Below are 27,124 nucleotides of genomic sequence, written 5' to 3'. Positions count from 1 at the left end.
GGGCCGAGCCGGGCCGGGCCGGGCCCAGGAGCGCGCGGGCGATGCGGACGGCCAGGCGGGGGTTAGCGGACCCCTGAGCCCCTCGCCGTCGGGCCAGCGAGGGAGCCCCGCGGCGGCGCGCGCCTCAGGCGGCCAGCCCGCCATGGCCGGGGTCAGCTACGCGGCGCCCTGGTGGGTGAACCTCCTGCACAGGCTGCCCCACTTCGACCTGCGCTGGGAGACCACCAGCAGCCAGTTCCGGCCCGAGGACACCGACTACCAGCAGGTGACGCGGCGCCCCCGGGTCGGGGGTCAGGGCCCTGGGTCACAGCCCCTCCTTTCGAAGGTCCGAAGACTCCCGAACTCCCCCCCGCGCAGTCGAGGGTCTGGGGGGGCCCCCCTCCCCGAGGGTCGCCGCTGCTCCCGTGCTCCTGGAGGGTCACGGCCTCCGCCTTCTCCTGAGTCACAGCCCCCTTTCTTCTCCAGGGTCTCCTCCTGAGTCTTGGGGCTCCCTCCCATCCCGCATCGAGGGTCCACGGCCCTCCTGCAGATTCTAGCCTCCCCTGGTGTCCCTTAGGCCCTCCTTTCTGGGGTCATTTGGAGCCTCCTCGCTTCCCTCCATGGAGCCCCCTCTGCCAGCTGTCAGCTCCAGCCCAGGCCCCTGCCCATCACCTGGGGCAGCCCTGACCTGGGGCCCTGCAGAGCCCCCAACCCAGAGGAACCCGGGCTCTGAGACCAAGCTGATACCTGAGAAGACTGGGTGCAGCCGGGAGGGGATTCCTTGCTCCCTCCCCCCACCCCCAGCTGGGGAATCCCACTCCCTGCCAAGATTTTGGTGGGTGAGTGAGCTGGGCAGATGTCAGCCCTCTCTGGCCGGCAGTGACCCACTGCTGGGTGGCCAGGCTGTGGGGTTGTACACAGTCCAGTGTGTGCTGTAGTGACACCGGCTGCCAGGAGCCCCTGAGGAAGGGAGGCCCGGCCACAGGCACTCAAGGTGGGCCTCTGTCTGGGAGGCTGGAAAGGGGCTGAGCCTGGGCAGAGTGGGGGGCAGTGGGAGCCTTTGCAGCCTTCTCCCCAAGGGGCCAGGCTCTCCCAGTAGAACCCTAGGCCTGGGGTCATGCCAACCCCAAGCACCACCCCCCTCACTGAGCCACTGTCATTTGAGTGCAGGGCAGGGGACCAGGCTGTGGGCATTTCCTTCCTGCCTGGAGATCCGGATTCCAGAAGCCCATGACTGGGAGGCCTGGTCACCCGGAACACCCCTAGGGTTCTTTCTTTCCATTGGTCATTGCAGAGCCCCGGGTGGAGTGGAATGGCCTTGCTTGTCAAGATGGCCTGGGAATCCAGGATTCCATGGACATGATCACAGCTTGCTTATGTAGAACCATGTCTTCCCTGGTCACCCTTATCTAGAGGAAGAGAACTGGAAGCAGAGAGCGAGGGCACCGTGGGCACCCACCACTCCCAGCCTCAGTGCTCACCTGGGCCCTGCTCCCCCAGCCCTGCTGATGTGTTTCCAAGCAGACTAGAAGGGGGCCAGGGATTGGCCCAGGCATGCCCAGAGACGGCAAAATTTTTATAAAACTTGACACCCACGTTCTAGGAGGCCAGCCTTAGGGTGCCGACCAGTGTAGGAGCAGCACCCTTCCATATGTCATGGCTCTGTCACATCCGTCCCCTGGATACTGCAGGCCAGGGGCCGTGCTTTACTTTAGGAAGTTCTCTGCCAGTTATCAGTTGGGAAGCTCTGGGGCTGCCCCTGCGGCCACCTGGAGTGTCTGGGACCCGCACAGAGCTGGCCTGCTGGCCTGCAGGCTGCATCTGCCATGCTGCCAACCTCGGTGGGACCAGCTGCTGCCCCTCCTGCCCTCTGGAGTTCCTGGGACACGTTGTGGGGAGTGAGGGGCCGATGCCTGTAGCCTGTGGGGGCCTCCAGAATGGTGGCCACCCCCCCCAGCTCAGCCTGACCCCCTGCAGGGCCCTGTGCCCCTGAGAGGTCCCTGGTGTCTGCCCCCAGCTTCTGTGAGCACTGTTCCCTCCTCCGCTGTGGGAGGGCTCTGACTCACTCTCCTGCCTCCTCTCTGCGGAGCAGAATTAGCCACTGAATAATTCACGGTGTGGAAACCAGCCTGTCTCCATCCCCCGCCGCCTCTGCTCCTGGCTGGGGGCTATAGAATGAGCCAGGCCTGGACATACATCCTACCCCTGCCCTCCCGTGCTGGTGCTTTTGGGCCAGCACTTGACCTCTCTGATCCTTCATTGTCACATCCTGAAATCTGGGCCAGCACACTTTGTGGGGTCACAGTGGGGGGTGCAAGGGCCCTGTGCTCTTGCTCCACTTTTGGTTGCAATAGACAGAGCTCCTTTCCTGGATGGCTGGGCAATGGGTCAGTGTGGGCTGTGGCCTGGAGCCCCTTCCTGCCTCCCCTGGTGGAGGATTCTTCGGTGTGGAGGGGGGGCAGCTGTTCCCATCATATTTCCTGCTGGTGGGTGGTGGAGCCCTCATCCTCCTGACCCAGGCACCCCCTCTTGGCCTGGAAGCCTGTTATGCCGGCCCCCACCTGGGCTACAGGGTCTGGCAGTCCCCCACCCCCCGTGTGGCCTGGGTCCAGCTGGGGAGGAGGGCTTCTGCCTTCTGGACTACCCAGGGGAAAAGTGGGGCCTGGGTCCAGGGAAGAGGAGGTGTGTGTGGCATGAGACCAGCCTTTGCCCTTCTTTGCTATGTCCTGCCTCTACCATCCACTGTTGGGAGGTCTGGTAAAATCCGCTGGAAAACCCCATGACCTAGGCCCTGTGTGGGCACACTGTGTGGGGCTGTCTCTCACTAGCCCTTTCTCACACAAGCCTGGGAGTTGAGGATGATTGTCTCTACTGTACAGATTAGCAAACTGAGGCTGAGAGAGCGGACTGGCTCAGAATCACATAATGAGTAGGTGGTAGGAGCCAGAGTCAGTCCCGGGAGGGTGGAGGCCTCCTGGGTCCCCCTCTGCCGGCCCCTGCAGGGGTTGGGAGTCGACACAGGGCTGTTCTGAGGGCTCCCAGAGCCCTGGCTGGTCCTACACTGGGGACTTTGGAGCCTCTGCAGGAGCAAGGGTGGCCTTTCTCTTGGGACTGAAGGTCTCGGGCTCCCATGTTCCCAAGGCTTCTATCCTGGAGAAGAGGGGCTCCATGGCCTTTGCGTCCATCGCTTGGGCCCCGTGATGTTTGCAGAATGGACACATTATAGGGAGGGTGCCAGTGTGTTTCTGTGGGGGCTGATGGGATCTGTGGGTAGGCAGGTACTGGAAGGAGGCAGAGAAACTTCTGAAGTTTGCTCTGTGCTACCCCGCCTCCCATCTGCCTGCCAGGAGAGGCTGCTGGTCTGGTTCCTCTGGGGCTGGGGTGGGGACTCTCATTTTTGGGGGGCAACAGGGAGGATTGCAGGCCCAGAGGAAGGAGGAGACTCCCTGGTGGCCGCACAGCTGAGCGGAGCCTGCTGGGCCCCATGTCTGGGGGCCTGATGTGGCCTGAGGCCAGCCTGCTCTGTGGTGATGGTAGGGCCTCTCCTGGCTTTGGGCAGGGGTCCCAGAGTCTTCTCTTCAGGCTGGAGAGTGGGGGCCTGGGCCCCAGCTCTGTTGTTTCCTGTTTGTGTGACCTTGGGTGGGACCAGCCATCTCGCTGGGCTTCCCTTATGGAGTCTGCCCCATCAACCCCCACCAGCCCTCACGAACCCCCTCCCAAGCCTCTCCACACCCCCGTGTCCTGAGGCAGAAGTCAACTTCACTCTCTCTGCCCTCAGCCTCTCTTATTCTTGCGTGCTCTCTGCCAATTCCGGGTTGGTGGGGGTGGGCTGGAAGCTGTGAGGTGAAGGAAGGGTCAGGCCAGGGTCAGGGAAGGCTTCTTGGAGGAGGTGCTACCTGGACTGCGGTGGAGGGTGTCAGCCAGACAGTGAACACCCAGAGGGCTGGGACTTGCCTGGAGCCTGGCATTAAGTGGGGACACTGGTTCACTTTCCAGGTCAGATGGTAGCATTCACCTCACATTGGCTCAGCATGTGGGGCCTGTTTCTTGTCAGTACCCTGACTGCTGGGATGTTTCCATTGAGACCCTAAAGATAAGACTGAAGTAGCCATGCAGAGACCTTGGGGAAGACGGTTCCTGGCACCAGGAACAGCACAGGCAAAGGCCCTGAGGCAGAGAGAAGCCTGAGCTGTAGCCCCAGATAAGGGAGTCCGAACGTCCTGCCTCGGGAGGTAGTGAGCTCTCTGTGCCCAGTGGTGTGTGAACCTAGATCGGGTGGCCGTTTAGAGGTCAGTTTTGAGCTCTGGGTTGTATGACCGTCAGGGGCCAGTGGTCTCCTAGCTATGACCACAGCACGTTGATCCAAAGCTGAGACTCAAGCAAGGTCAGCCACGTACCTGACTGAGGCTGGTGGTGGCACTGCAGCCGTGTCCTGTGGGTGGGCTGGCCCTGTTCTTAGCCTCCTCACTAACACAGACGTTCAAAAAACTGTATCACCCGTCTTCTCATTTACTAAAGAAGTAACACTCATGGAACATTTGAAAAATGGGAAAAAGCATGAAAAAGCCCCCAACAAGCCCCTCTGGCTGGATTCTGTCCGTGCAGGTCTACCTGTGGGGTGGGTGTCGCTTAAAACTACAGTCACACCGTGCACCCTTACTGTCACCGCCTTTTGGACCTTATTGTTGGCCCTGGGTTCTTGATGCTTGGCCAGCGTGCCGATAACAATCAGGATGCTGAGGCTGCAAGTGACAGAAACACCGAATGTGAGCGAGCTCACAGAGGAGTGGGCGGAAGCTTCTAGAGCACCCTGTGCATGTGCAGAGCTGAGGAGCTGGATGTTGGGAATGCAGTGGTGGGCAGACAGGGTAGCCCCTGCTGGAACAGATCGACTGGCTGTTTCCTTTTTTGGGGGGGGGCGAGTGTGGCCTTTGGTCACTTCTGCGGCCACGTCTACACCTTGGTGGCCGTGTCGGTGGGGGAGGTCCCGGAAGCCTGGCACATCCCCCGCTTGGCGTTGGTGTGGGGTCTGTATCATCGGGCCCCATCCTTACACCTCTGGTGGCTCCTGGTTTTCAAGGGCCTGGGAATGTGGTGAGGAGCCGTGTCCCCGACAGCATACTGCCCTGCGCAGGGGATGTGCAGGAAGGGACGTGAGCTGTCTTGGCCCCAGCTGGGGGCTCTTGGGCAGGCTTTGGGCAGGCTGTGCTGTGGCTCTTAGCCCAGGCCACGGCCGCTCGCACAGAGGGGCTCCCGCTGGGCTTTTTCTCAGTGTTTCACTGGGCGGCCGCACAGTGGCCTTTGGGGAGGGCATCGTGGTCCCTGTGGCAGCAGAGTCGAGGCCACTGGCCAGCCAGCATCAGTGGGCTGGGAGATGTGTGCCAGCTCCTGGTCCAGCCTGTGGACCCCCTTTTCGTGGACGCAGCCCCCTTGCAGAGACTCCCTGGGACCCCCAGCGGGGGCTGGCTCTGGGGAGTGCAGCAGGTGTTGGGACCGGGCCCCGCCCCCACTCGCAGCTCTGCTGACTCTTCCACTGGAGAGGAGGAACCGAATCTGCAGCCCAGGGACCGGGTCGCAGATGCGGGAAGTGCCCCCCCCCACCCCGCCCGGAGCTGTGGCATGTGACCGGGCTGGTGGTGGGTGTGGCAGAACCCCAGGCCTGCCTGCATTAGCCCTGTGCCGGCCCAGGACGCACACGGCCCTCGCATGGCTCCGCCGGGCTTCTGCTCTTGGGTGGCGTGGGGGCTCACAACCACACCCAGGCCATTGCTGCGCAGTGTGGTGAGGCTCTGTGGGCACACGCTGGGCCCTGTTGCCCAGAGCAGGGAGCCATCTCACTGTCATTGGTGGGGGCCACCGTCCAGAGGGTACCCTGGGCTAACGTCAAAGGAGGGCCCCAGGAATGCTGGGGTCTGCCCTGGGGTACCTGCCAGAGATGGGACGGCACACGGCTCCCGAGTCGGGTGTGCCGTCTGCCCGGCAGGCTCCTGGGGGGTCCGTGGCACAGCAGACATCTGCTGAGGCACCGAGTCTGCTTCACGCTCTGGATGGGGCTGGGAGGGCTTTGGTGGGCTTCGGACGAGGCCAGGCCTCCAGGCCAATAGCAGGGGCAGGAGGAGGGCTGCAGGGAAGGTGCCTGGGTATGGGGTGTGCCCCCAGGAGCAGCACTAGGTAGAGGGTCCAGGGTGGGCCAGGGTCTGCAGGTGACGGGGGGGTCATGGGAGAGGGGCCATGTGGGGCCCCTCATGAGACTCCCTTTCCACGGCCCCCCTGCCCAAGGCCTGGGTTGTTGGGTGCCCAGATGGGCTCGTGCACACACAAGCCTGCACATGGGGGCCACCCTCGGGCCTCAGCTGGCATGCCCCTCCACTCCCCAGAGCAAGCTGGCTGAGGCCTGGGTCCCTACAGGAGGGGCTGGCGGGCTGTGAGGAGTAGGTGTGTCGAAGGGGGCTCTGTTTTGTCCCACAGGCACCCGCTGTGGTCGGGCCTCTGCCGTACTGGCCAAGGGCATGGGGTGAGGCCGGCTCGCCCACAGCCTGAGCGGCCACCCCCTTCTTCCTCTGAGGAGGGTACCGGCCCACTGTGCCCCCCGCCCAGTTCTGTGCGCTCTGGCCCCGTGCACTCCGGCTGGGTTCCTGACCATCGGGAGGGCTGCTACGGAGGTTCTGGTGTACGTCCGGCCCTGGCCCCCGAGTGTGGGGTTAGGCCGCACCCCCTGAGGCACATCTCCCTGGTTGCTGTGCGTCCTGGCACTGGGCTCGGGCCAGCCCGATGATGGGACCGGGCCCATCTGGTGGCTCCTGGCTGCGTCTGAGGCCAGTGGCCTGGGTCTACCAGGGGTGGCCCGTGAACAGGCGCTTGCCGACAAGCCTGGGGAGCAGCAGAGAACTTTTCCTGGGGGTCATGCTGGGAAGCGTGTTAGAGCACCAGGACCAAAATAGATACCCGCCGTGGGCAGGGCAACTGCTGTGCCCTGCCGTCCTGTGACCGTTCACTCTTGAGCCTGTGTGGCGCGCGCAGCGGGAGAGCGGGCTGGCCCCGCACCTGGAGGGCGGTGCGCGGGGACTGGGTTAGGGGATAACCCACCAGAGCTTCTCTCAGGGCCTTCTGCCCAGGTCTCGCCTCACCATGCCTCTGTCCCCGTGGTTCCTGGAGGACAAGGGCGAGTGTGGTGTGGACCCCATGGGGACATCAGGGCGCAGCTGCGGTGTGTCCGTGTGCGGCCTCCTGCTCCGGGTCTCAGACCTCAGCATGGGGGGGACTCGGACAGACAGCTGGGCCCCTTCTGGGCTCCCGCTTGGCCGGCTGCTGGCTGTGCATTCTCCAGGATGGCCACGAGCTCACCGTGATGGAATTCACGAAACCCAAGCCCAGCTCAGTGGAAAATCTGTTTTTAATTTCTGGTCGGCATCTGGAAGCCGCAGCCAAGTGTGTTCGAGGGGTGGGGGGCTGCAGGCCCAACAGCCAGCCCGGCGCCCAGCTTCGCTCCGTGGCCAGGGCCCTCGGCACCCACTCAGCCGGGCCTGGGAGGTGAGGGGGGCCTCTTCTGGACTTTCCTCAGGAGGTCTGTGTGTGCTCAGACCCTGCTTCCCATCACTTATGTGTATGGGCCTCCGGCGTCCCTTCTGACCTCAGGCCCCTGGCCTGGAAGGTGGGTGCCGCCCCCTCCCCAGGTGGCCTAGGGACCAGCAAGGCCATGTGTGCGGCTGGGCCACACTGGGTGCTGAGGCAGAGAGCCAGCCCTAGGGGAGTGGGCAGCACTGTGTGGTGGGAGCCCTTCCCGGCAAGGGATCCCGGACAGAGGGGCTGGGGTAGCGGCCCAGCCCAGACCCAGGGCTGCAGCCGAGACACGTGTGGGTTCCTAGATGGTGACTTGGGGTTTGGGATCCTGCCAGCCTCCTGGACACCCTAGCCCGGTCTCTTCCTCTGAAGGAAGGCCCTTGGGCGTTTGGGGGCTGGGGTACAATATTCCCACTGGGAAGCAGTTGGAGGGTCCTGCTGCTCCCGTCTCCCCACACCTGTCTGCCTCCACTCTATCCACCAGAGCCCCTCGGGACGCAGGCCTGCAGCCTGGATCTCATGCCGGGCCTGTGCCCAGGCCGTCCCCCTCTGGAAGCACGCCCTACCTCTCACAGTGCCCTGCTGGCGCTCTCTGACACTTGTTTTTGCACCCCTGGTCGTCTGCCTGGCTCCCACGGCCTTGGAGACTGTGGGGCCTGTCCTGCCGAGGTCCTGGGAGACGCCCTCCCCGTAGGGGCTGTGTCTCTTGTGCCCTGTGTCCCCTTGTCAGACACGGTGCAGAATCTGGATGCCCGTGTGCTGCTGTGCCTTGGTCTCAGGCTGGCCCTGGACCAAGGGCCTCCCCATTCCAGTAAGGCAGGGGTGACCAACATGAGGATATTGGGGTGTGGGGCAGTGGGGTCCCGGGCCCCTGGAGGAATTTGGACTTACCCTCTCTTTGGAGCCTCGCCCTTTACTGGAGGAGCTGCCTTGAAGGGAGGGGTGGTGCAGGGAGGGGTGGGGGCGAGCTGAGGGGCAGGCCTGCCAGCCACGGCCTTCTCCAGGGGCACCCACCTTGGCAGGCTTCGGGGCATTGCCAGCCCCTCTTGTGCCATGGGCAGTGGGGAGACCTCAGGCACAGAGGCTCCTCTCCAGGGAGACAGTCCGTTGGGGGTTCCGATGTGTGGTCCACGTGTGGCGTGCTCCTGCACAGGCTTGTGTGCAGCCGCGGCGGGGCTGCCTGTTGCTGCGCGGGGTCCTGTGTGGCTACCCTGGCCTGCTGGCCGTGGGCACATTGGTGTGGCCTGTGCTGAAGCTGAGCCTGGCGCTGCATATGGGTGGGGTGCAGATGCCCAGGCACTGACAGGCTGTGTCCAGGCCAGCGGTGGGGTGTCAAAGGGACAGGCTTGTGGCCTTGACCCCCTCACACCATGGTCTCTGTCAGTGGATGGGGCCAAGCCTCCCGCTGCAAAGCTCTTAATAAGGTCTGGTGGCACACTGTGGGCCCTCCCCTCCCCGGGCTAGCTTGGGGCCCCCAGTTCCCCGACTGCCAGCAAGCCTGGGCTGAGCCAGGTATCCCCCCATCCCGTGCAGGGAACCAGCTTAGGCTCACATGGAAGATAGCTGCTTCCGTGGTCCCCCTCCTGCCCCCTGGTCCCCCGCCAAGGCTGGGGTCGTCGGTCCCTCCACAGGCCTCAGACCTGGGCTAGAGGGAGGCTCTAGACCCCGAGCTCTGGCTCACCGGCTGTTTCCAGCGTGGATGGGGGCTCTGGGGGGCCTCAGGGCTTGCAGGAGGAGAGTGTGTGGGCACAGGCCAGGGCAGGGGGCCGTGCTCTGCTGGGGGCTGCAGGGGCCTTGGGAGGACGGGCTGGTCCAGGGCTGAGAAATGAGCTGGAGAGCCAGGAGGGGCGGGAGGGCCACGCTGAGGCCTCCCCGCAGGCGCCCTCACAGAGCCCCATGTGTTCTTAGCGCTTCAGGTGGCTGGCAGCCAGCACTGTGGCCAGCGGTCAGGATACGGGCCCGGGCGTCTCGCCTCGCCTGACCGAGTGCTGACATCACTTCCATCACAGACGGAAAATTCCATTTGGTCAGAGCCCAGATGCTGATCAAACATTTCCCATTCTCTTTCTGAATGGGTCCAGGGGAAGTGATGGGGACGCCAGCCCCTGGCAAGGGGAGGCGGGGCTGCCACGGGAATGCCAGTGGAAGGCTGTTCTCTGGGAATCTGGCCTTAGGAGATGGGGGCAGAGGTCATGCTGGGCACCCCCGTGCCTGGCTTGTGCACCCAGCTGGTGACAGGCTCTGCAGCTTCGCCGTGATGGGCTGGACGCCCCCCCTCCAGTGCCGCCGAGCCCCAGTGCCCCCTGTGTGAACCGGGAGGGTGCTGGCACCTTCCCTGGGGGCTGAGGGGAGCTGTGGTGGTACAGGCCCGGAGCCTGCCGTCCTGCCAGAGATGAAGCTCTGACCTTGGGGTGGGGAGCCAGGGGGCCAGGGTTGAGTGCCAGAGGGGGCACTGCCTCTGCTAAATTGATGAGCTCAGCGAGGCCTTTCCAGCAACCCCCCCCCGGAAGGTGTGGGCACACAGACCCCGTTCTCCTAGTCACGAGGCTTCCTGGAGCTGGGCAGACAGGCATGGTTACAGGGCTGATGTGCGGGTGGCAGTGGGGCACCTGGGCTTCTGCCTGTTGTCATTGCCTCCAGGGAAGCCTCTGGAAAGTAACTTACCCCTTGGTACTCAGCTCTGACCCCCAGGACATATGATCACTGTCCAGCCAGGTCCCGGGGCTCCCTGGGCAGTGGTCCTCCCCTAAGCCTTGCTCCTTGACTGGCTCTGTGAGGCAGGGATGGGATGGGAGTGTCCTCCACCCCCGTGGCTGTGGCGGTTATGCCCCGTGTGTGAGGCAGCCTTCCCCGCTTCCCAGTCACAGCAGGTGTCCCAACACCCAGGTGCTTGGGACCACTACCCACCCCCCGCCCACAACTCCCAGGAACTCCAGCCACAGGCTGCTGTTCCTGCCTCTGCTGGGGAGATCACAGGGTGACAGCTTCACATGCACGTGTGAGTGTGAACGTGGGTGTGAACGTCTGGGAATGCATGGGTGTAGACGTGCGCGTGTGAGTGCGGACATGCGTGTGCAGGAGTGCACATGTGGGCATAGCTTGTCCGTGAGCAGCCCTGGACCCCCCCCAAGCAGCCAAGGGGCCCGCCCTCTGCCCCCAGCCCACTGGGCTGCATGGTGGCAGAGCTGGCCCCCGGGAGCAGCAGCCCTCGGCACCCTGACCTTTCCAGGGGAACCCCCGTGGCGGTGCTGTTCTGAGTGTTCGCAGGGACTAGCTCCTGCAGTCCTCACAGTCCCCCCGGCCGGGAGAGTGACGCTCTTGTCTCCACTTTATAGGTGGGGAAACTAAGGCATGGAGGTTGAAGTCACTGACTCGAGCTCACGTCTTTGAGCCAGGCTGAGCGGCACTGGAACCTTGGTGCTTTGGTTCCCAGCAAGCTGGGCCGCCCCACGTGGGCATGAGATTAAGGGTGGCTGGGGGGAGGGGCGGAACACCCCTCCCTTGTACCTCGGTCTAGCAGCAGGCAGTTCTGGACCTCCTGGTAGCCAGTCAGGGGTGTCCCTCCCCTCCATCTTGGCTCCTGGGGGACTGGGCACCCACAGGGCCTGTGTGACCACACCATAGACGGAGAGGGGCCCAGTTCGGCTGCCAGGGGCCTTCTCCCCAGAGTAGCCCAGGGGGCCGGGGAATGCTCACATCACCTCACAAAGGCGAAAACGGGGTGCAGGGAGCGTAGGGCCTGACTGCATGGGAGCACTCACGTGGCAGAGCTGGGCTCAGACCAGGGGCCTCCCACGCGCAGCTCTAAAGAGCTACTAACAGGTTTCTGGTTCTGCATTTTAATTATAAAGTTAGTACAAGTGTGTGGTTTTAAAAAAAAGAAAACCCCAAAAGACCCACAACAACAAAACAAACCAAATCAAAGCTGTAGGAGAGGACCCAAGAAAGGTACAAGCATGACTCCCGCCCACAGGGGTGCGGCGCCCCTCCCTGACCTTCCGGACGTGGACAAGCCGGCTCAGGGAGGTGCCCGGCCACGGTCATCTCACAGACTCGTCCCGCTGCACTCCCCCGTCCTGCTCTCTCTGGTTTGCGTGGCCTGGCTCGTGTCCAGCAGGCGCTGCCCCCTGCTCCCTCCACCGGCCCGGCAGCTCCGGGGGCTGCTGGCAATACGCCGGGGACCTGCCGGGCCTGCACCTGCCTCGGCTCCCAAAGATGGGGGGAGCCTCGCCTCGTTCCAGGTGTGGGGGTCCCGCTTGGCCAGTGGTGCTTCTCTTGCCTGTTTTCCCATCTGGCCAATGGGAGTGGGTGGTCCTGACACTCCTGAGGCAGGGAGCGGGCCTGGGAGCGCTCTGGGGAGTCGTGATGACTGTGAGCACCAGGCTGGGTGGCTCTGGTCCCGGTCCCCCCACCTCAGGACGAGATGCGTCCGTGTGCGTATTTGAAGCCCCACTCCAAGCCCAGTGTGTTCTCTGTGTGTGTGGGGGGGTACGGGCAGGAGAGGAGGTGGCATGGTGGCGGGGCAGGGTTACTCCAGCCAGGGCAGAGGGAAGGCTGTTAGAGCAGAGGTCACCTCCAGGGGTACCGCGAGCATGGGCGGGGACGGGCTGGTGGGCTCGGCCCCAGAACCATGGGAACCAGGGTCAGCAGGGCCTTGAAAGGGGGCTCATTCTGGGTGTGGTGTGGTCTCTGAGGGTCTGGGGCAGGGTGGAGAAGAGGTGGCAGTGTCAGGACATGGCGACTGGGGACCGGAGGGTGGCCTTGGCCATGGAAGCACAGACGTCCCGAGTGAGCCACGGCCCCAGGGGCAGTGCTGTGTTCTGCCCTTTGCCTCTGCCTGGGGAGGAGGGGCTGACAGGGCCTACGGCATCTCAGGTCAATGTCCGGCCTGTGCGTGTGGGGCACATCCCAGGGACCCAGCAGACAGTGCTCTTGTAAGTACTCTCCGGTTTATTGACTGCCGGTGCTGGGCGGGGGCGGTGCCTGATACCAGGACCGTCACGGTGAACCCCCTCCATGACTGGCCCTTGGCCCCTGACACGCCCCTGATTCCAGCCTGGAGACTCCTGGCTGCGGCCCGGGTCTCGGGAACACCCTCTGTGACCCGAGCGCCCCTGCCCTCTGGGAGCCTTGGGCTGATAAGGTGGCACTGAGGCCAGCTCCCCTCCCCCCGCCAGCGCGTGAGCAGGGGCGGTGGGCGGCTGCACCCCAGGCCTGAAGGAGGAATGGAGGGTGCCGGCCCACTGTGCCCAGATTACAGCACGGGGCAGCCCATGGGGCAAGGCTGTGGCCTGAGACTGCGGCCTCACGATGCCACCCTGGTCTTCCCCAAGATGGGGCCCCCACCCTGTGCCTCATGGTGCCTCCAGACAACACCTCAGCCCCCAGGGCACCCATGTTGCTTTGAAGATGGCTGGAGGTGCCTCCCTGGTCAGGTGGGAGGTGGGAGAGCCCTACCTCAGGTGTGGGGGGCTGGCCAGGGATGGTGGGCCTGGTGGGAGACCTTTGGGACCTGCAGGCTCCTGGGAGGGAGTGCCATCCTGCCCCCGCTGCCTGGCAATCATCTCCTGCGAGACAGCTGCTGGGGGCCAGGTAGCGTCCCAGGGCCTCTGTGGCTGAGCCTCTCTTCCCCAGGGGGCCCTGCAGGGGGGCAGGGGTGCGTTCCACCCCCCCCAGAGCACTCCAGGGCTAGCCACGTTGCTGAGCGTTCAGACATGGGGAGGGCGGGTGTTTCCAGGTCCCGGTGAGGCCCAGTGTCTCTGTGGCAGTGCCAGTAAGGGCAGTGTGGGTGCTCATGGGCCACACCACAAATCTGATGGCCCGTGGGGTGGGTGCCACCGTGTGTTGGACCTTCTGGTGGTACTTACCACTGCCCCCCCATGTGGTGCACGTGGTCAGGCCCAGCCCACAGCCCTATCAGGCCACCGCCCCCACCCCAACAAAGGATGTGGGCAGAGATCCCAGAGGGATCGTGATGTGGACGCATGGGTCCTTCCTCCGTATCTTCTCTGAAGCCAGTTTCTTTACCAGTGAGATGGAGGGGACATGCTGGGCCAGGCAAAAGGGAGAGCGTGGTGCCCAGGGAAGGCAGGGCTGACAAGTGTTCAATGGATGGAGGCCCAGCCCACAGTGGGTGTCCCTGCTGGATCAAGTCAGCCACTTCCCATGGGGGGTGGTGACCTTGGTGACAGGAGGGTGCTGCAGGGGGCACTTAATCCCTGGTGACTCTTGGGATGTGACTGGAGAATTCGGGGCCCTTCTGGCTGCCCAGGGTCAGGGGGGTTTGCAAAGGCAGCCAGGTCTGGAGCACTGTCCACGCTGAGGGGGAGGGCCCTGCTGTGTGTCTGGCCCTACGGCAGGTGTGGCCTTCACTGAGACTACCAGCCTCTTAAGAAAACAGGCTCTGGGAGATTAGGGGCCTTCCTCGGCCACAAGGCCAGCAGCAGCTGTGCTGGCCCTGCCCACCCAGCACCTTCTTACTGGGCTCGGTCAGGGACCCCTGTTCAGACACATCCTGCCTTGGGCTCCACTGCCCAGGACCTGGGAGGACTCCATGGCCGTGCCCACCCGGCCACTCCGAGTGTGGCTTAGGTCCAGCCCTGGTGGCTAGTGCAGGGTTAAGGATGGGAGTCTGGGGGGTCGCAGGCAAGCACCCAAGTGTCCCTGGGGCTGCGGGACGGTTCAGTGAGAGTGCACCCGGGCCCGGAGTGTTACAAGTGCAGCAGAGCCAGGCGTGCGCCCGCACCTCCAGCACCGCCTTCCCACCTCGCACAGGCGCTGCTGCTGCTGGGGGCCGCCGCACTGGCCTGCCTCGCCCTGGACCTCCTCTTCCTGCTCTTCTACTCCTTCTGGCTGTGCTGCCGGCAGCGCAAGAGCGAGGAGCACCTGGACGCCGACTGCTGCTGCACGGCCTGGTGCGTGATCATCGCCACACTGGTGTGCAGGTGAGCGCGGGGCGGGGCCGGGCCAGGGAGGGGCGGCTTGATGGGGGCGGGGCCAGGATGGGGCGGCCAGGCCGGATCCCCCCCACCCCCCGCAGGGTTCCCAACCTGCAGGTGAGGAGCCGGCCGCGCCCTCATGCGCCCCCTGCCCCGTCCCAGCGCTGGCATCGCCGTGGGGTTCTATGGCAACGGGGAGACCAGTGACGGCATCCATCGGGCCACCTACTCGCTCCGCCACGCCAACCGCACAGTGGCAGGGGTCCAGGACCGCGTGAGTGGCCGTCCGATGGGGAGGGGGCCTCTGTACCTGCCCCTGAACCCCGTGTCTGCGTGCGTGCTGGAGGGGTGGGCATGTGCTGGGAGCGGGTCTGTGCCCGGGCTCACCGGCCCCCGGCCTGGCGCAGGTGTGGGACACAGCGGCTGCTCTGAACCGCTCGGCGGAGCCCAGCCTGCAGAGCCTGGAGCGGCAGCTGGCCACGCGGCCAGAGCCCCTGCGTGCGGTCCAGCGGCTGCAGGGCCTTCTCGAGACGCTGCTGGGCTACACAGCTGCCATCCCGTTCTGGAGGAACCCCGCCGTGTCGCTCGAGGTGCTGGCAGAGCAGGTGGATCTCTACGACTGGTACAGGTTCGGCCCGCCCTCTTTTCCGCCTGCCCCGCCTGGTCCCTAGGGCCCGTGTTTTAGGGGTCGCCCTCCATGGGCTAGTCGCCCACAGATCCTGGGGTCTGAGGTTTTATGGGTGGGAGGGGCCGAGTACCCCAGGACCCCTTTTACAAGACCTCATGCCACCCAGTAGTCCCCCGTATTGCAGAGCTGCCCCTGCATGCCCCTCTGTCCCTCCGTTCTGCGGTGGCACCGCCTCGTCCCCTGGGCCCCACCCACACCCACTGTGTGCCTGCAGGTGGCTGGGCTACCTGGGCCTGCTGCTGCTGGACGTGGCCATCTGCCTGCTGGTGCTGGTCGGCCTTATCCGCAGCTCCAAGGGCATTCTGGTTGGGTGAGTCTGTGGGCCTGAGGGGCAGAGTGGGGGAGGGCAGGGGGGAGGCACCCACAGCACCATCATCTGAATCAGTCCTGCCCTCCCCTTCCCCATCTGTGGGTCTAGCCACAGGTCTGGCCGAGGGTGGGGCTCCCCATGGCAGGGCCCCACTCTGGCCCTCCTCCTGTGCCCTTGGCCTGTGCCCCCGTGGTGCGCACATTTGCCTTGGCTATCCTGGGTTCCTGCTAGGCTTCTCCCCCTTGAGTCTGCATGCCGTAACCCAGAGACACCTGAAGACCTGTGCAGGTCAGCTAGTCATGGGGACACCAGAAGGTCAAGCTAGAGGCTCTGTCCTTGGCCTGGAGGCTGTCTGGGTTCAGATCCTCGCTCTGCGGCTCACTCAGCTAGCCACCTTGGGCAAGTGGCCCACTGACGCGGGTACTCCGTCTCCTCATCTCAAAGACGAAGACGGGGATAGCTCATCTGTAGGGTAGCGATGTCCTCCTTCCCCCTGGGACAGTTGGACAGCCGTGTCCTGGCCCCACCCAGGCCAGGTGCTGTAGGTGACCATGCTGTGGGGAAAGGGAGAGCCGGGGGTGAGCAGGGAGTCTGCAGTACGCATGACCCACCAGGAGACCTGGTGGGGAGGGGAGACTAGAGCAGAGGCCGAGGGACCCAGGGACATCTGACCACCAGTGCATGGCCTGCAGTGTGGGCTGTGAGGAGCAGCAGGGAGACTGGGGCGGCTGGACCGCAGGGAACAGGGAGGCATGTGAGGTCAGGCCTCAGGTGAGGCCGGTGGTCCAAGGTGGCACCCTGCAGGGTTTGGGTCCCGTGGGGTCTGGCCCAGGCTAACGGGTCCCTCTGGCCATGCTGTGGAGAGCTGGGTGAAAGCCAAGACCCTTTGTCTGCCAGGGGGAGGGGGAAGCAGGAAGACCAGTCCCCCTACCCTGAGTGCCACCCCAGCCCCCCGAGGTGGGAGGGGGATCCATCTGGGCCCGGCCTTCGGGTGGCTGTAGCTAAGGCCGGGCCACAGGGGAGCCACAGCCCTGATGTTCCCTGGGGCCCTGGCCCTCTGGCCTGCGGCCACCCCAGCCTGGGGGTGCTGACTGGCTTTCTTTGCCCCAAGGGTCTGCCTACTCGGGGTCCTGGCCCTGGTCATCAGCTGGGGCGCACTGGGCTTGGAGCTGGCCGTGTCTGTGGTGAGTGACAGAGGGGATGTGTAATCCCGGTCTGCTGGGCCTAGGCATGGGGAGGGGGTGGGGAATGTCACACGCCTCTCCCCTGGGACACCGAGGTTCCACGAGGAGGGGGGACGTTTCCACGCACACACGGCAAATCAGTGCCTCCCCAGATTCATATTTTACTGTCTGGAGCTGAGAGCACACCTGGGGCTCAGGCTCCGTCCATGAGAGCTGAAGGAGGGGTACCTAGCTTGGTCACCCCATCTTCCTTGCCTGCACCCCCCAGGGCTCCAGCGACTTCTGTGTGGATCCCGACACCTACGTGACCAGGATGGTGGAGGAGCACTCGGTGCTGAGTGGGGGTGAGTCTGCAACTGTGTCTGAGCCGGCACCCCAGTGGCCAGGCTAGGGAGACCCAACTGAGCGAGGCCAAGGCATCCCCTCCTTCCTGGGCCCTTGGTCTCAGGGAGGCAGGACCCACCCAGATCAGGAAGCTAGTGAGTGAATAGGAACACCTTCTGTGAGTGGGGGGCGCTGATGAGGATAGGTGCTATGTGAGGCCAGGGATGGGGGGGCAGTGAGGGCAGAGGCAGGTGACGGGGGAGCAAGTGATGACAGGCTGTTTTGGAGCAGACAGTGTGGCCTGCCAAAGAGGTGGCATTAAAAGTGAACCAGAGAAGGCTGTATGTCTTGTGCAAAGGCCCTGAGGCAGAGACAAACTTGATATGTGTGTGAGGCAGAAAATAGACCAGTTGGGAGAGGAGAGGGTAGGGAGGCCAATAGGCCAGGTTGAGGACAGAAGTTTGGGCTTAATTCTGGGGGGTCTGTTGGAGGGCAGGAAGCCCGAAAGAGACATGGTCCAAGATTAGATTGCCTTCGGGCTATTGGAGCGACAAGGAGGTCAAGCAGGAAGGCAGGGAGCCTGTTGCGCCCCTCCAGGCAGGAGATGGGGTGCCTTGAGCCAGAGGGCCAAGAGGTGGATGGGGACGTGCTGTGAGGCAGCATGACGGGGCTCCTGGAGAAGCAGGCTGTAGGGAGGGAGGAACTGAGGACTCTGTTCTTTGCCTGAGCCGCTGTGGGCACGGGAGCTGTGGACCGAGGGTGGGGAGGGGGCGGGGAGTGGGTCTGGGGTTGGGGTGTGATATGCGTCGGCCTTCCCAGGAGACGGATGCGTGTGGGACTCCGGGGCTTGGGTGCAGCCAGGGCTGGAAGGTGCTGCGCTTGCGGGCTTGCCCGGCTGTGAGTGCCGCGTGTTCCTTGAGAGAAGGGTAGAAGGATTGTCCCTGTGGGGACGGGGTGCTGAGGGGCCTTAAAACGCTGGCCCTCATGAGACTGTCTTCTCCTCTTTGCCTGAGAAAGCCACAGGGATGAGCAGGTGGGTGGGTTAGTTTATCTGGTTGAAGGAACGGTTCCGCCTAAGGCCGAGGAGCCCCCGGGAGAGAGGGTTGACTCATCCCCAGTGGGGGAGGGGTGGGCCTGAGGTGCTCACCACAGTCCCTGGCCTCCCTGGGTCCTCACTGCTCAGGACTCTGGGGTCCTTAGCAAGCCTCAAGAGAGTGTGAGCTCCTGCCTGCGAGCCACAGGCCACCCCTCCCGGGCCTGGCAGAGCCCACGCCAGCACGCTGGCTCCATTTACAAGGGGCCAAAATGAGCTGGGTTTCCCATAAGCTGGGTGGGACCCCAGGCCCGAGGGGCTGAGGGGGGAGCTGGGCAAGAAGGTCCCGGGCTGTGGCCGGCCCTGTGCGCCAACGCTTGCACTGGGCCTCACAGGGCCCCCCCGGAAGGGAGGCGCCTGGGACTCCAAACCCAGTATTCCTGCTTCAGGGAAGGGCCCTGACCGCAGGGGGCCCGCCTGCACCGGAGCCTTGTGGGCGTGGCAGCAGGCAGACAGGGTCCTGGCTCCTCCCGCAGCTCCAGCCAGGCTTGGGTCTTCTAAGGTTTTCAGAATCAGAATTGTAAGTGAATCCCCGTCTTCGAATGTTGGGCACTGAATCGACACGTTTTAACAGGGAGTAGACAGGCCACCTGAGTCTTGGGCCGTCCTGGCAGTCGCGTCGGATGTCCCCCCACCCCCGCCAGCCTAAGAACTGTTAGTCTGCCCAGTGAGCCAGGAGCAGACGCGTCGGTGTGCGTCTTCTGTCTCCTGGCTCACCCCCGGTGCGCTGCACGCTGCCCCGGGCGGAGCGAGGAAGAGGGCTGTGCCCCGAGAGGCTGTTGTGCGTGCTGGAAAGACCCTGCCTGGAGCCGAAGGATCTGGGCCCTGGCCCTGGGCTCCCTGCGGGCCACATCTCCTAGCACACGTGCTTGAGCACAAAGGCAAAACATGCAGATGCATGCACATGCGTGTGTGCACACACAGACACGCACACACAGATGTGCACACGTATACACATACAGACATGCACACAGCCATGCACGCATGTACACGCACACACAGCCACGCACAGAGACGCACACAACAGGCACACCTACATGCACAGACACACACAGAGACACATGTATGCACACAGACATGCACACGTACATGCGAACACAGACACACGTGTGCAGGAAGACACACAGGTACACACACAGACCTCCATGCAAATACAGTTGTGTACAAGTGTGTACACCCACACACGTGCACACAGTGGACATGCAGGTGCACACGGATACACGTGAGCACACATGTGGACTGCACACATAGACATGCACACAGCACACGCACACGGCTGGCCTCACGCGGCTGCCTGACCTCTCCCCGCAGACATCCTGCAGTACTACCTGGCCTGCTCGCCCCGTGCCGTCAACCCCTTCCAGCAGGTGAGTGCTCAGGCTGTTCCTGCTCGTGGGAGGCCAGCCAGGCCCTGACGTCCACAGCCCCGGTGTCTACAGCCCCTCAGCCCTCCGTCCCTCTCCAAGACGTCATTAAAGCCTGGGACCAAGGAGCTGTTGGGGGCAGCTGGATGAATGCCACGTTGACATCACTACCTGCCCCTGGGGTTGGCGCCTTGATGCCCTCGGTGCAAGTCCTTTGGGTGGACTGCTTAATGCCCCCAAATACCTGGGATTCCTTTCAGTTCTTGGGTTGCCCGTGGCCACCCTGTGGGGCAAAGCCAGCCGTGCGGCAGTCGTGGAGGGGCCCAGGGATGCCTCACCATGAGAGGGGTAGTAGGCCCACTCTGTGGCATAACTGGACAGGTGTCATGGTGGAATTTGGGGGAAAACGCTTTGGCCCACCACCTGTCACTCCCCTTGGGGTCCTGCATAATTACCCCCTTTGGAGTCACCGTGCTTCCGGTGATGGGTACTATCTCTGGGCGTGTGGCAGTCTCACAGGGACCAGGGGGCGGAGTGTCTGAGCGCTGGCCGGAGCCGAACCGCCTAACCCAGGTGCGGGTGGGGCTGGGGGAGGAGGGGCCGGGCCACTGCGCCCTGGCTGGACTCAGCCAGGCTCTCTGTGGAGCAGAAGCTGTCCGGCAGCCACAAAGCGCTGGTGGAGATGCAGGACGTCGTGGCTGAGCTGCTGAAGACCGTCCCCCGGGAGTACCCGGCCACCAAGGTGAGTGGGCTGCAGGGCGAGGGGGACGCCGTGCAGTGCCCACCTGGGACCCTGCGTGGGGTCCACCCATCGCTCTCACCCTTCCGTGGGGAGGCTTCTTCCCTTCACCCGCCCTTCATTGCCCTGGGGCTTTGGGAAAGGTTTTTTAAAATAATGCTGCTCTTCATTTTAAAAGTAATACAGACTGTTCGAATTTAAAAAATAGGGAAAATGGGGACAGTTGTCGGAACAAAGGAAGGTCTGCCCCTGGCCCTTGGGGGTGTTCCGGGAACTGGGGGGCGACGTTTTTTCCCCTGCGCTGTTCTGGGGCCTGAGCGTTCCGTCCACACGTCTGTTACCACACTCCTGACGAAGCCCAGCGTCCTCGGAGGGTCAGCCCGCGTGTGCACCACCGCGGAGCGTGGCGGGGGCGCGTGTCTGTGTGCACGGCTGGGCTCGGACTTCTCTTGTGACAGCTGGACCTTCTGTAACAAACTGCTCGCAGAATTTAAGTTAAAAAAAAGATGCACACGTAACACACGTATTACATTTACTTCCTCTCATTTCTTATTTCTGCTAGGGCCAGGGCGTCCTCTGGGTATTTTGCGAGCGAGTGGGTAGGGAGGAGGGCTGCCGTGGCGAAACTCTGCATCCCGGGGGGACCTAGATAGCAGGGATTCTCTCCCGCACATGCGGGAGGCTGGAAGTCAAGGTGATCGAGACCAGGCGTGGGCGGGGCTGGCTTCTCCTGAGGCCTCTCTCCGAGGCGTGTAGACGCCGTGTTCTCCCCGCGTCCCCCTGTGGTCGTCCCTCTGTGCCTGTCTGTGCCCTGACCCCCTCCTCTTACAGGACCCCGGTCCTGTGGGATTGGGGCCCCTGCCTCGTGACCTCCTCTTGCTTTAATTACCCCCTGAGAGGCCCCACCACCAAATACAGCCCCATTCTGAGGTATCTGGGGTTAGGAATGCAATGTATGAATTTGGGGGGGGACACAGTTCACCCCCTGATGGTGAGTTCTGTTATCCTGGAATCCGCTTCAGAATCGCAGGGCGCTCTTAGACGTGCGCCACGTGAGGCGGTACTGGGTCCCGTGGCTGCTCTGGAGGCACCGGTCAGCCCCGAAGCGTTTCTGTGAGCTCGTCTTTCCACGGACAGGATGTGGGCAGGGGTGCCCGTGTGCGTGTGCACACACACAGCGTGTACACACACACACACACACGTACACATAGGTGCACAGGCACACGTGTGCACACGCAGACGCGTGCGCACACGTACACAGAGGCACAGGCACGTGTGCACACAGGCAGAGACACAGGCACACGTGCACACACAGACAACACACTATAGGACCCAGCTTGCTCTATACAGAGTATTTGGATAATGTCTTGTCACTTAAAATATCATGAAAAATTTCCCTTTAACTGCTCCTTAAAGTAAGATTTTTAAGAGAACCAAGCCCCCATCGGGAGCTATGTGGGTATTTGCCATCTCCCCTGTTCTCACAGGGATTGGTGGATCCCACTCTCCCCTGTATACTCCTATCCTCCACAGCACGTCCAAGGCCAGGACACAGACTCTGGCCATCATTTCTAGAAGCCCAGGGTCCTCAGGACCCGTGCAAGACCATGGGGTCGAGGGTGGCCTCGGTGGCAGGGTGTGGGTGGATGGGCACCTGGGGGGCTCCCAGAGGACCTGTGCCTGGCTCGGGCTCCCGCTTCTGACCGTGGTGCTGACCCTGTGTGCTACGTGTCCCCCCAGGACCCCCTGCTGCGTGTCCAGGAGGTGCTGAACGGCACAGAGGTGAACCTGCAGCACCTCACCGCCCTGGTGGACTGCCGCAGTCTGCATCTGGTGAGGCTGGGTTCCTGGAGCCAGGCCGTGCGGCTGGGGGCAGGGGTGCAGCTGGGGGGGGTGGGGACTCAGAGAATGGGTGCTCGCCCATGGGTGCCCGGCCCAAGGCCCAGGCTAGAGCCGGGGTGGTCAGGCCGCTAGCAGTGGGCTGTGCTGAGGCTCTGGCATGTTTCCGCTCACACTGCCTTCCCTGTCTCTCTCCTGGTCTCTGTGGGCCATGCTGTCCCCATCTGGCCTCAGGACTACGTGCAGGCCCTGACGGGCTTCTGTTATGACGGCGTTGAGGGCCTCATCTACCTGGCCCTCTTCTCCTTCGTCACGGCCCTCATGTTCAGCTCTATTGTCTGCAGCGTCCCCCACACCTGGCAGCAGAAAAGGTGAGGGGCTCAGAGCTCACCCCAGGCCACACCGCAGGCAGGATGTTTTAGGGATGTGCCTTCTGGACACGCCTGTCCTCGTCCCCCGAGACAGGAAGCAGATGCCTTCTCCCTGCCAGATACTCTGTAAGGCCCCCGGTGCTCAGACACTGGCGAGTCCGCGCCGAGCAGCCCCGTTTCGCAGATGCAAAACCGAGTCTAGAGGAGCTCCCAGCCCAGGTGACACGCGAGTCCAAGCAGGCGGAGCCAGGTCTCCTGCCCGCTAGTGCGCGCTCCGTGCGCCACGCCCCTGCACACTTGACTGGCTGGCCTTGGGAAGTCCCGGCCGTCTCCCCGCCCCTCAGTGCGCGTGTGCAGGGCTTGTGCATGAAAAGAGCAGCCGTCTAGCTGTGGGGACTTGCAGCTTCTGCAGGGAGGGAGGGCCCCAGGTGGCTGTGGCCTCCATGGCCCATTCAGCTGGGTGACCAGGATGGCAGCTACTTCCCGTGGGGCTGTTAGGTCCTTATCTTTGAAGTGGGGGGTCCTGGCAGCTCCTGCCTCAGTCTCCCTGATCAGTACTGCGTTGAGTGGTGTAGGGAGGGGCCAGGCCCCTTCCCTTATTTGGGCCCTTACACTTCATCTCCCAGACTCACCGCCTCCCCTCCCCTTACGCGGTAGCTGCTGCTTGGTGGCCCAGATGAGATGACAAATAGCTCAGCTCAGATCTCTTTCCTCTGTCTGGATTTCTGCTCTATTGTTTTCTGTGGTGATGCTGCCAGTGGTGGTGATGGGATGATGGTGGTGATGGTGGGGGAGGTCATGATGATGGTGATGGTGATGGTGACAGTGGTAATAAATATGGCAGCTATAGGGAAGTAGTTAAGAGAATAGACCGGGAACCACATGGCCTAGATTTCAGACTTTTGCTGATTGGGTGACCATGGGCAAGTCACTTAACCACGTTGGGCCTCCATTTCCCTAACTGTGAAGTGGGGGTTGTAGGAGTACACCCCTGTCGGGGCCGGGTAGGCACTTAGGTGAACCACTGCGTGTAAGGGCTTAGCCCTAGGCTTGGCTGGTAATTGACGCTCGGCCGGTTGCTACCCCTGTCCTGCTTATCTCACTGCAAAGGGCCCGGAGAGGAGGCCCTCTGCTCAAGGTCACCCAGCTGGTGGTCGGGAGGTGGGATGTGAGCCCAGGCCTGGCAGACCTATCCCATCACCACCAGGCAGCCTGGCCCTAAGTCTGATCTGGAAACAGGCAGGACATGAGTGTGCCCGAGGCCTGGCCCCTGGCTCCCTTGCCTCTCCCTGCAGCAGCTGAACAGAGCAGACAGAAAGAGCGCAGCAGAGCAGGATTGAGCCCAGGCCTGTCCACAGGGACTCAGGCCACCCAGAGGTGCAGGCTGGGACCTGCAGGGCCAGAAGAGGGCACCCTACTTCCAGGCCCCCAGCCCTCTCTGCCCCCCCAAGGAGGGACCATGCCCCCTTCCCCTCAAAACAGACAGCATCCCTGTGTACAGGCCGAGGGTCAGGGCCCTTGGCTCCCCCGTCTGAGAGGACAAAGCCAGGGTGACTTGCCCACAGTGCCATAGGCCATCCGTGGCCAACCAGGATCGGAACGACATGTGTCTGCATCCACGCTGACCCCGCACGGGTCTCGTGGCTGACTGCCGTGGGCCAGGGTGTAACCTGGGCTGGGCGTCCCTCCCTGCAGAGGCCCCGATGAGGATGGGGAGGAGGAGGCGGCCCCAGGGCCAAGGCAGACGCACGACAGCCTCTACCGCGTGCACATGCCCAGCCTGTACAGCTGTGGCAGCAGCTACGGCAGCGAGACCAGCATTCCGGCTGCGGCGCACACCGTCAGCAATGCCCCGGTCACCGAGTACATGTGAGCTGTGCCTGGAGCTGGGGGAGGGGGCGGGGACCGGCCGACCCAGGCGTGCCCAGCCGCAGCAGGAAGCTGGCAGGGGCGGCTGGAGTGGGAGGCTCAAGACCACAGGGTCACACTAGGGCTGCCCAGGCTTTCGGTGGGGTTGGCCAGATGGAGGCTGCTTCTAGGGTGTGGGGATGCCGTGGTCGAGGGCCCGGGACTGGCCACGTGGTGAGTGGGCATCCGGGCGGGGGCTGGGCCTCCTCTGGCTGCCCCAAGCTCTCGGTCACGCTGCCAGGGTCACTGGTGCCCCAGGCCCTTGCTAGGGGGCTGCGTGCAGGGTGGTGATGAGAAGGCCCCGGGGTCGAAGGTGGCCAGGCAGAGCAGGGTGGGCAAGGGGTCTGCCTGGCTCCGGAGCGGCCTTCGACGGGCGCAGGGCCTGTTGAGGCTGGCAGCCGCTCACGGCCCCCTCTCCTCACACCGCAGGAGCCAGAACGCGAACTTCCAGAACCCCCGCTGTGAGAACACCCCCCTCATCGGGCGTGAATCCCCGCCGCCCTCAGTAAGTGTCAGGGCTGGTGGGGGGCGGGCAGGCCTGGGGGGTGCCCTGTGGCCTCCGGAGTCTGTTGTCGCTCTCACGGGCAGTGCGGGCCCAGGGGGGCGGCTGTGAGCCTCGAGCGCCGGCGTGAGGGGTCTCCCCAGCCGGGGCTCTCCGGTGGGCGTCTGGCCTGAGGAGACAGTGCTGAGTGTGCCCACAGGCTGGCCTGGAGGTACCTTGGGGCCTGAGGGGCAAGTGGGTCAGCTTGACTGCAAGGGGCCTTGGCTTCTCCTTTCCTGTCTGGTCCACTTTCCTTTCATTTATTTCCTCGATTTCCTGAGCTCAACTCAGGACTCAGCCTCTGGCTCTTCTGGCCGTTGTCCCCTCTGGCTTCAGGGATGAGACAGAAAAGAGGGGACAGGGCAGTTTGGTGCCAAAGAGAAGGAGCTTGCTGACTGACAGGGGCCCTGGTGGCCTTCCTGGAGGTGGCGGGCTGCAAAGGACAGGGCCAGAGAAACTGAAGGCCACCCTCCTTGGGAAATCTGTGCCTGCTCAGTGGCCCTGTCGTGCCCTGCGGGGCCTGGGGTGCCCTAGCCCCGGACCAGGGTCCGTGCGGGCATGCAAGCCATCTGTCACACTCCAGCGGCCCTCCCCGTCGGCACCCTGTTCCAGCCCCCTGCAGCCTGGCGTTCAGGCCGCCCTCTCTCTCTCTCTCTCTCTCTCCTGCACTCTTCCCACTCTGGGCCCTCCTAGCGCTATCTGGCAGCCTTGGACTCTGGCAGCCACGCAGGCTGGCAGTTTAAGCCCATGGATAGTGCCCGAATGCTGTGGTGGCCGTGCCCTCAGAGTGACAGGTACTGACCCACCCCAGGTGGCCCGCTCTGCACCGCCTGCCCACCGCGCCTCTGTGCCTCATGCTGTCCGCTCACTGCTGCCCCCTCATCAGGGCCGGCCTCGGGCCCATGTGATGTGCTCCAGGGCTATCTCAGCTCGTGGGGTCCCCGCTGGGCCAGCTCTGGGTCATTACAAGCCTGTAGACTTGTCAGCCCCTGACATGAGAGACCTCATGCTGGCCTTGGGTCCAGCCGCTTCCCCACCCTGGCCCAGCTGCAGGCGGCCCCAGCCCCTGTCGTCACCTCCCAGCAAGGGGACCATCTCTGCAGGCCCGAGGGTACGCCTACACCCGGTGTAGGCTCAGTGAGCTTGCTGCCTGGGGTGTAGCCAGGGGCCTCGAGGTGTCACCCTGCATGTTCAGAAGTGCACACAGGTGCATGCAGGCAAGCCGTCCCCCCATGTCTGCGCGTGCCTGCTTGGGCTCCTTCATGGTCTGGGGTGCTGCCCCCGCCCCTTGCTGCATGTCCGAGGAATAACATGGCTCCCTGGTGCTCACGGCACCTCCTTCTGACAGTGTCATGGCCGACCGACTCGCGTTTACAACCTTTCTCCCCTCCAGGAGTTCCAGGAGGGCTGTCAGGGCCCGGGAACAGTGTCCCTCCTCACCTGGGGACGGTGGTGTGGGGACTCAGCCTGCCACGCTCCCTACCACTGGTGACGCTTGGCACATGCCTTGGCCTATGTCCACACCCCCTCGGGCCTGTGGCCGTAGCACATGCCTCCTCCGTGTGTGTGCGCCACGGGGACACCCGCACACACGTGTGCACCGAGTGCCTTGTGCTTCAGGTGGGACGAGGGGAGAGAGGATGTGCCATCCATGCCCTCCCCACCCCCCACCCCAGCTGCCTACGTCCCTGCATCGGGAGCCGGGAGGAGCCCACGCTTTGTTCCCCACCTGAGCAGGCGGCAGCATCCCCCAGCCTGAGGGGCCTATGCAACTTCTCTGGGCCCCTCTTTCCCCGGGGTGACGGGGCAGAGTGGCTGTGGGGCCTCCTCATTCCTGGGGCCTGTGGGCCATCGGGACTCCCTGACCCTTTCTTGAACCCAGCCTGACTCTGCCTTTGCACAACACTCTCCTCCCGGTTCCTCGATCAGGATCCCGCTGGGGGAGGAGTGCTCCCCACGTCCCCCGAGCCCGGCTGTTGAGGGCAGCCTACATGTGACCTGTAGGTCCTGGGCACGTGGGGTACAGCTAGGGAGCCTCCAGATGCTGGCTCTTTGTAGGGCAGAGCTCTGCCTGGCCGGGGGCCCGAGTGCCTGAGTGCGCTCCCGTCACTGGAAGAGGAGGCTGGTCCTGTCCCGAGCCTCACCCTGAGCTGCCACCCTCTGCACACGGGGCTGGCCGCCCACTCCGGAGCCCCTCCGCTGGGGCTCCACTGGCCGTGCCACTGCTGTCCCGTCCTGCCCGCAGGGGGTTCTGGCTCAGCTCGCCAAGGCCCGTGTGGCTGCACC

At 63.8% G+C, this 27,124-nt stretch overlaps 1 protein-coding gene across 4 annotated transcripts in view; it reads left to right on the top strand.

Moving 5' to 3' along the window:
- TTYH3 (tweety family member 3) overlaps positions 1 to 27,124 on the top strand; it is a 30,215-nt gene continuing 3,091 nt past the window's right edge. The window contains exons 1-14 of one of the 4 annotated variants that reach the window (XM_034669718.1): positions 1 to 265; positions 14,314 to 14,483; positions 14,640 to 14,751; positions 14,885 to 15,105; positions 15,380 to 15,475; positions 16,587 to 16,659; positions 16,928 to 17,003; positions 19,388 to 19,443; positions 20,090 to 20,182; positions 21,920 to 22,012; positions 22,217 to 22,389; positions 24,085 to 24,258; positions 24,727 to 24,802; positions 25,532 to 25,632. In XM_034669718.1, the coding sequence (XP_034525609.1) occupies positions 143 to 265; positions 14,314 to 14,483; positions 14,640 to 14,751; positions 14,885 to 15,105; positions 15,380 to 15,475; positions 16,587 to 16,659; positions 16,928 to 17,003; positions 19,388 to 19,443; positions 20,090 to 20,182; positions 21,920 to 22,012; positions 22,217 to 22,389; positions 24,085 to 24,258; positions 24,727 to 24,802; positions 25,532 to 25,632 (1,637 nt within the window). In that variant the 5' untranslated portion in view covers positions 1 to 142. The remainder of the gene's footprint in view (positions 266 to 14,313; positions 14,484 to 14,639; positions 14,752 to 14,884; positions 15,106 to 15,379; positions 15,476 to 16,586; positions 16,660 to 16,927; positions 17,004 to 19,387; positions 19,444 to 20,089; positions 20,183 to 21,919; positions 22,013 to 22,216; positions 22,390 to 24,084; positions 24,259 to 24,726; positions 24,803 to 25,531; positions 25,633 to 27,124) is intronic. The other 3 variants (XM_034669714.1, XM_034669717.1, XM_034669716.1) reach the window with 3 other exon arrangements.

This window comes from Ailuropoda melanoleuca, chromosome 10 (genome assembly GCF_002007445.2).
Source record: "Ailuropoda melanoleuca isolate Jingjing chromosome 10, ASM200744v2, whole genome shotgun sequence".
Classification (NCBI taxonomy): domain Eukaryota; kingdom Metazoa; phylum Chordata; class Mammalia; order Carnivora; family Ursidae; genus Ailuropoda; species Ailuropoda melanoleuca.
Note: the sequence above shows the minus strand (reverse complement) of the source record. Positions and strands in the feature narration are given on the sequence as shown.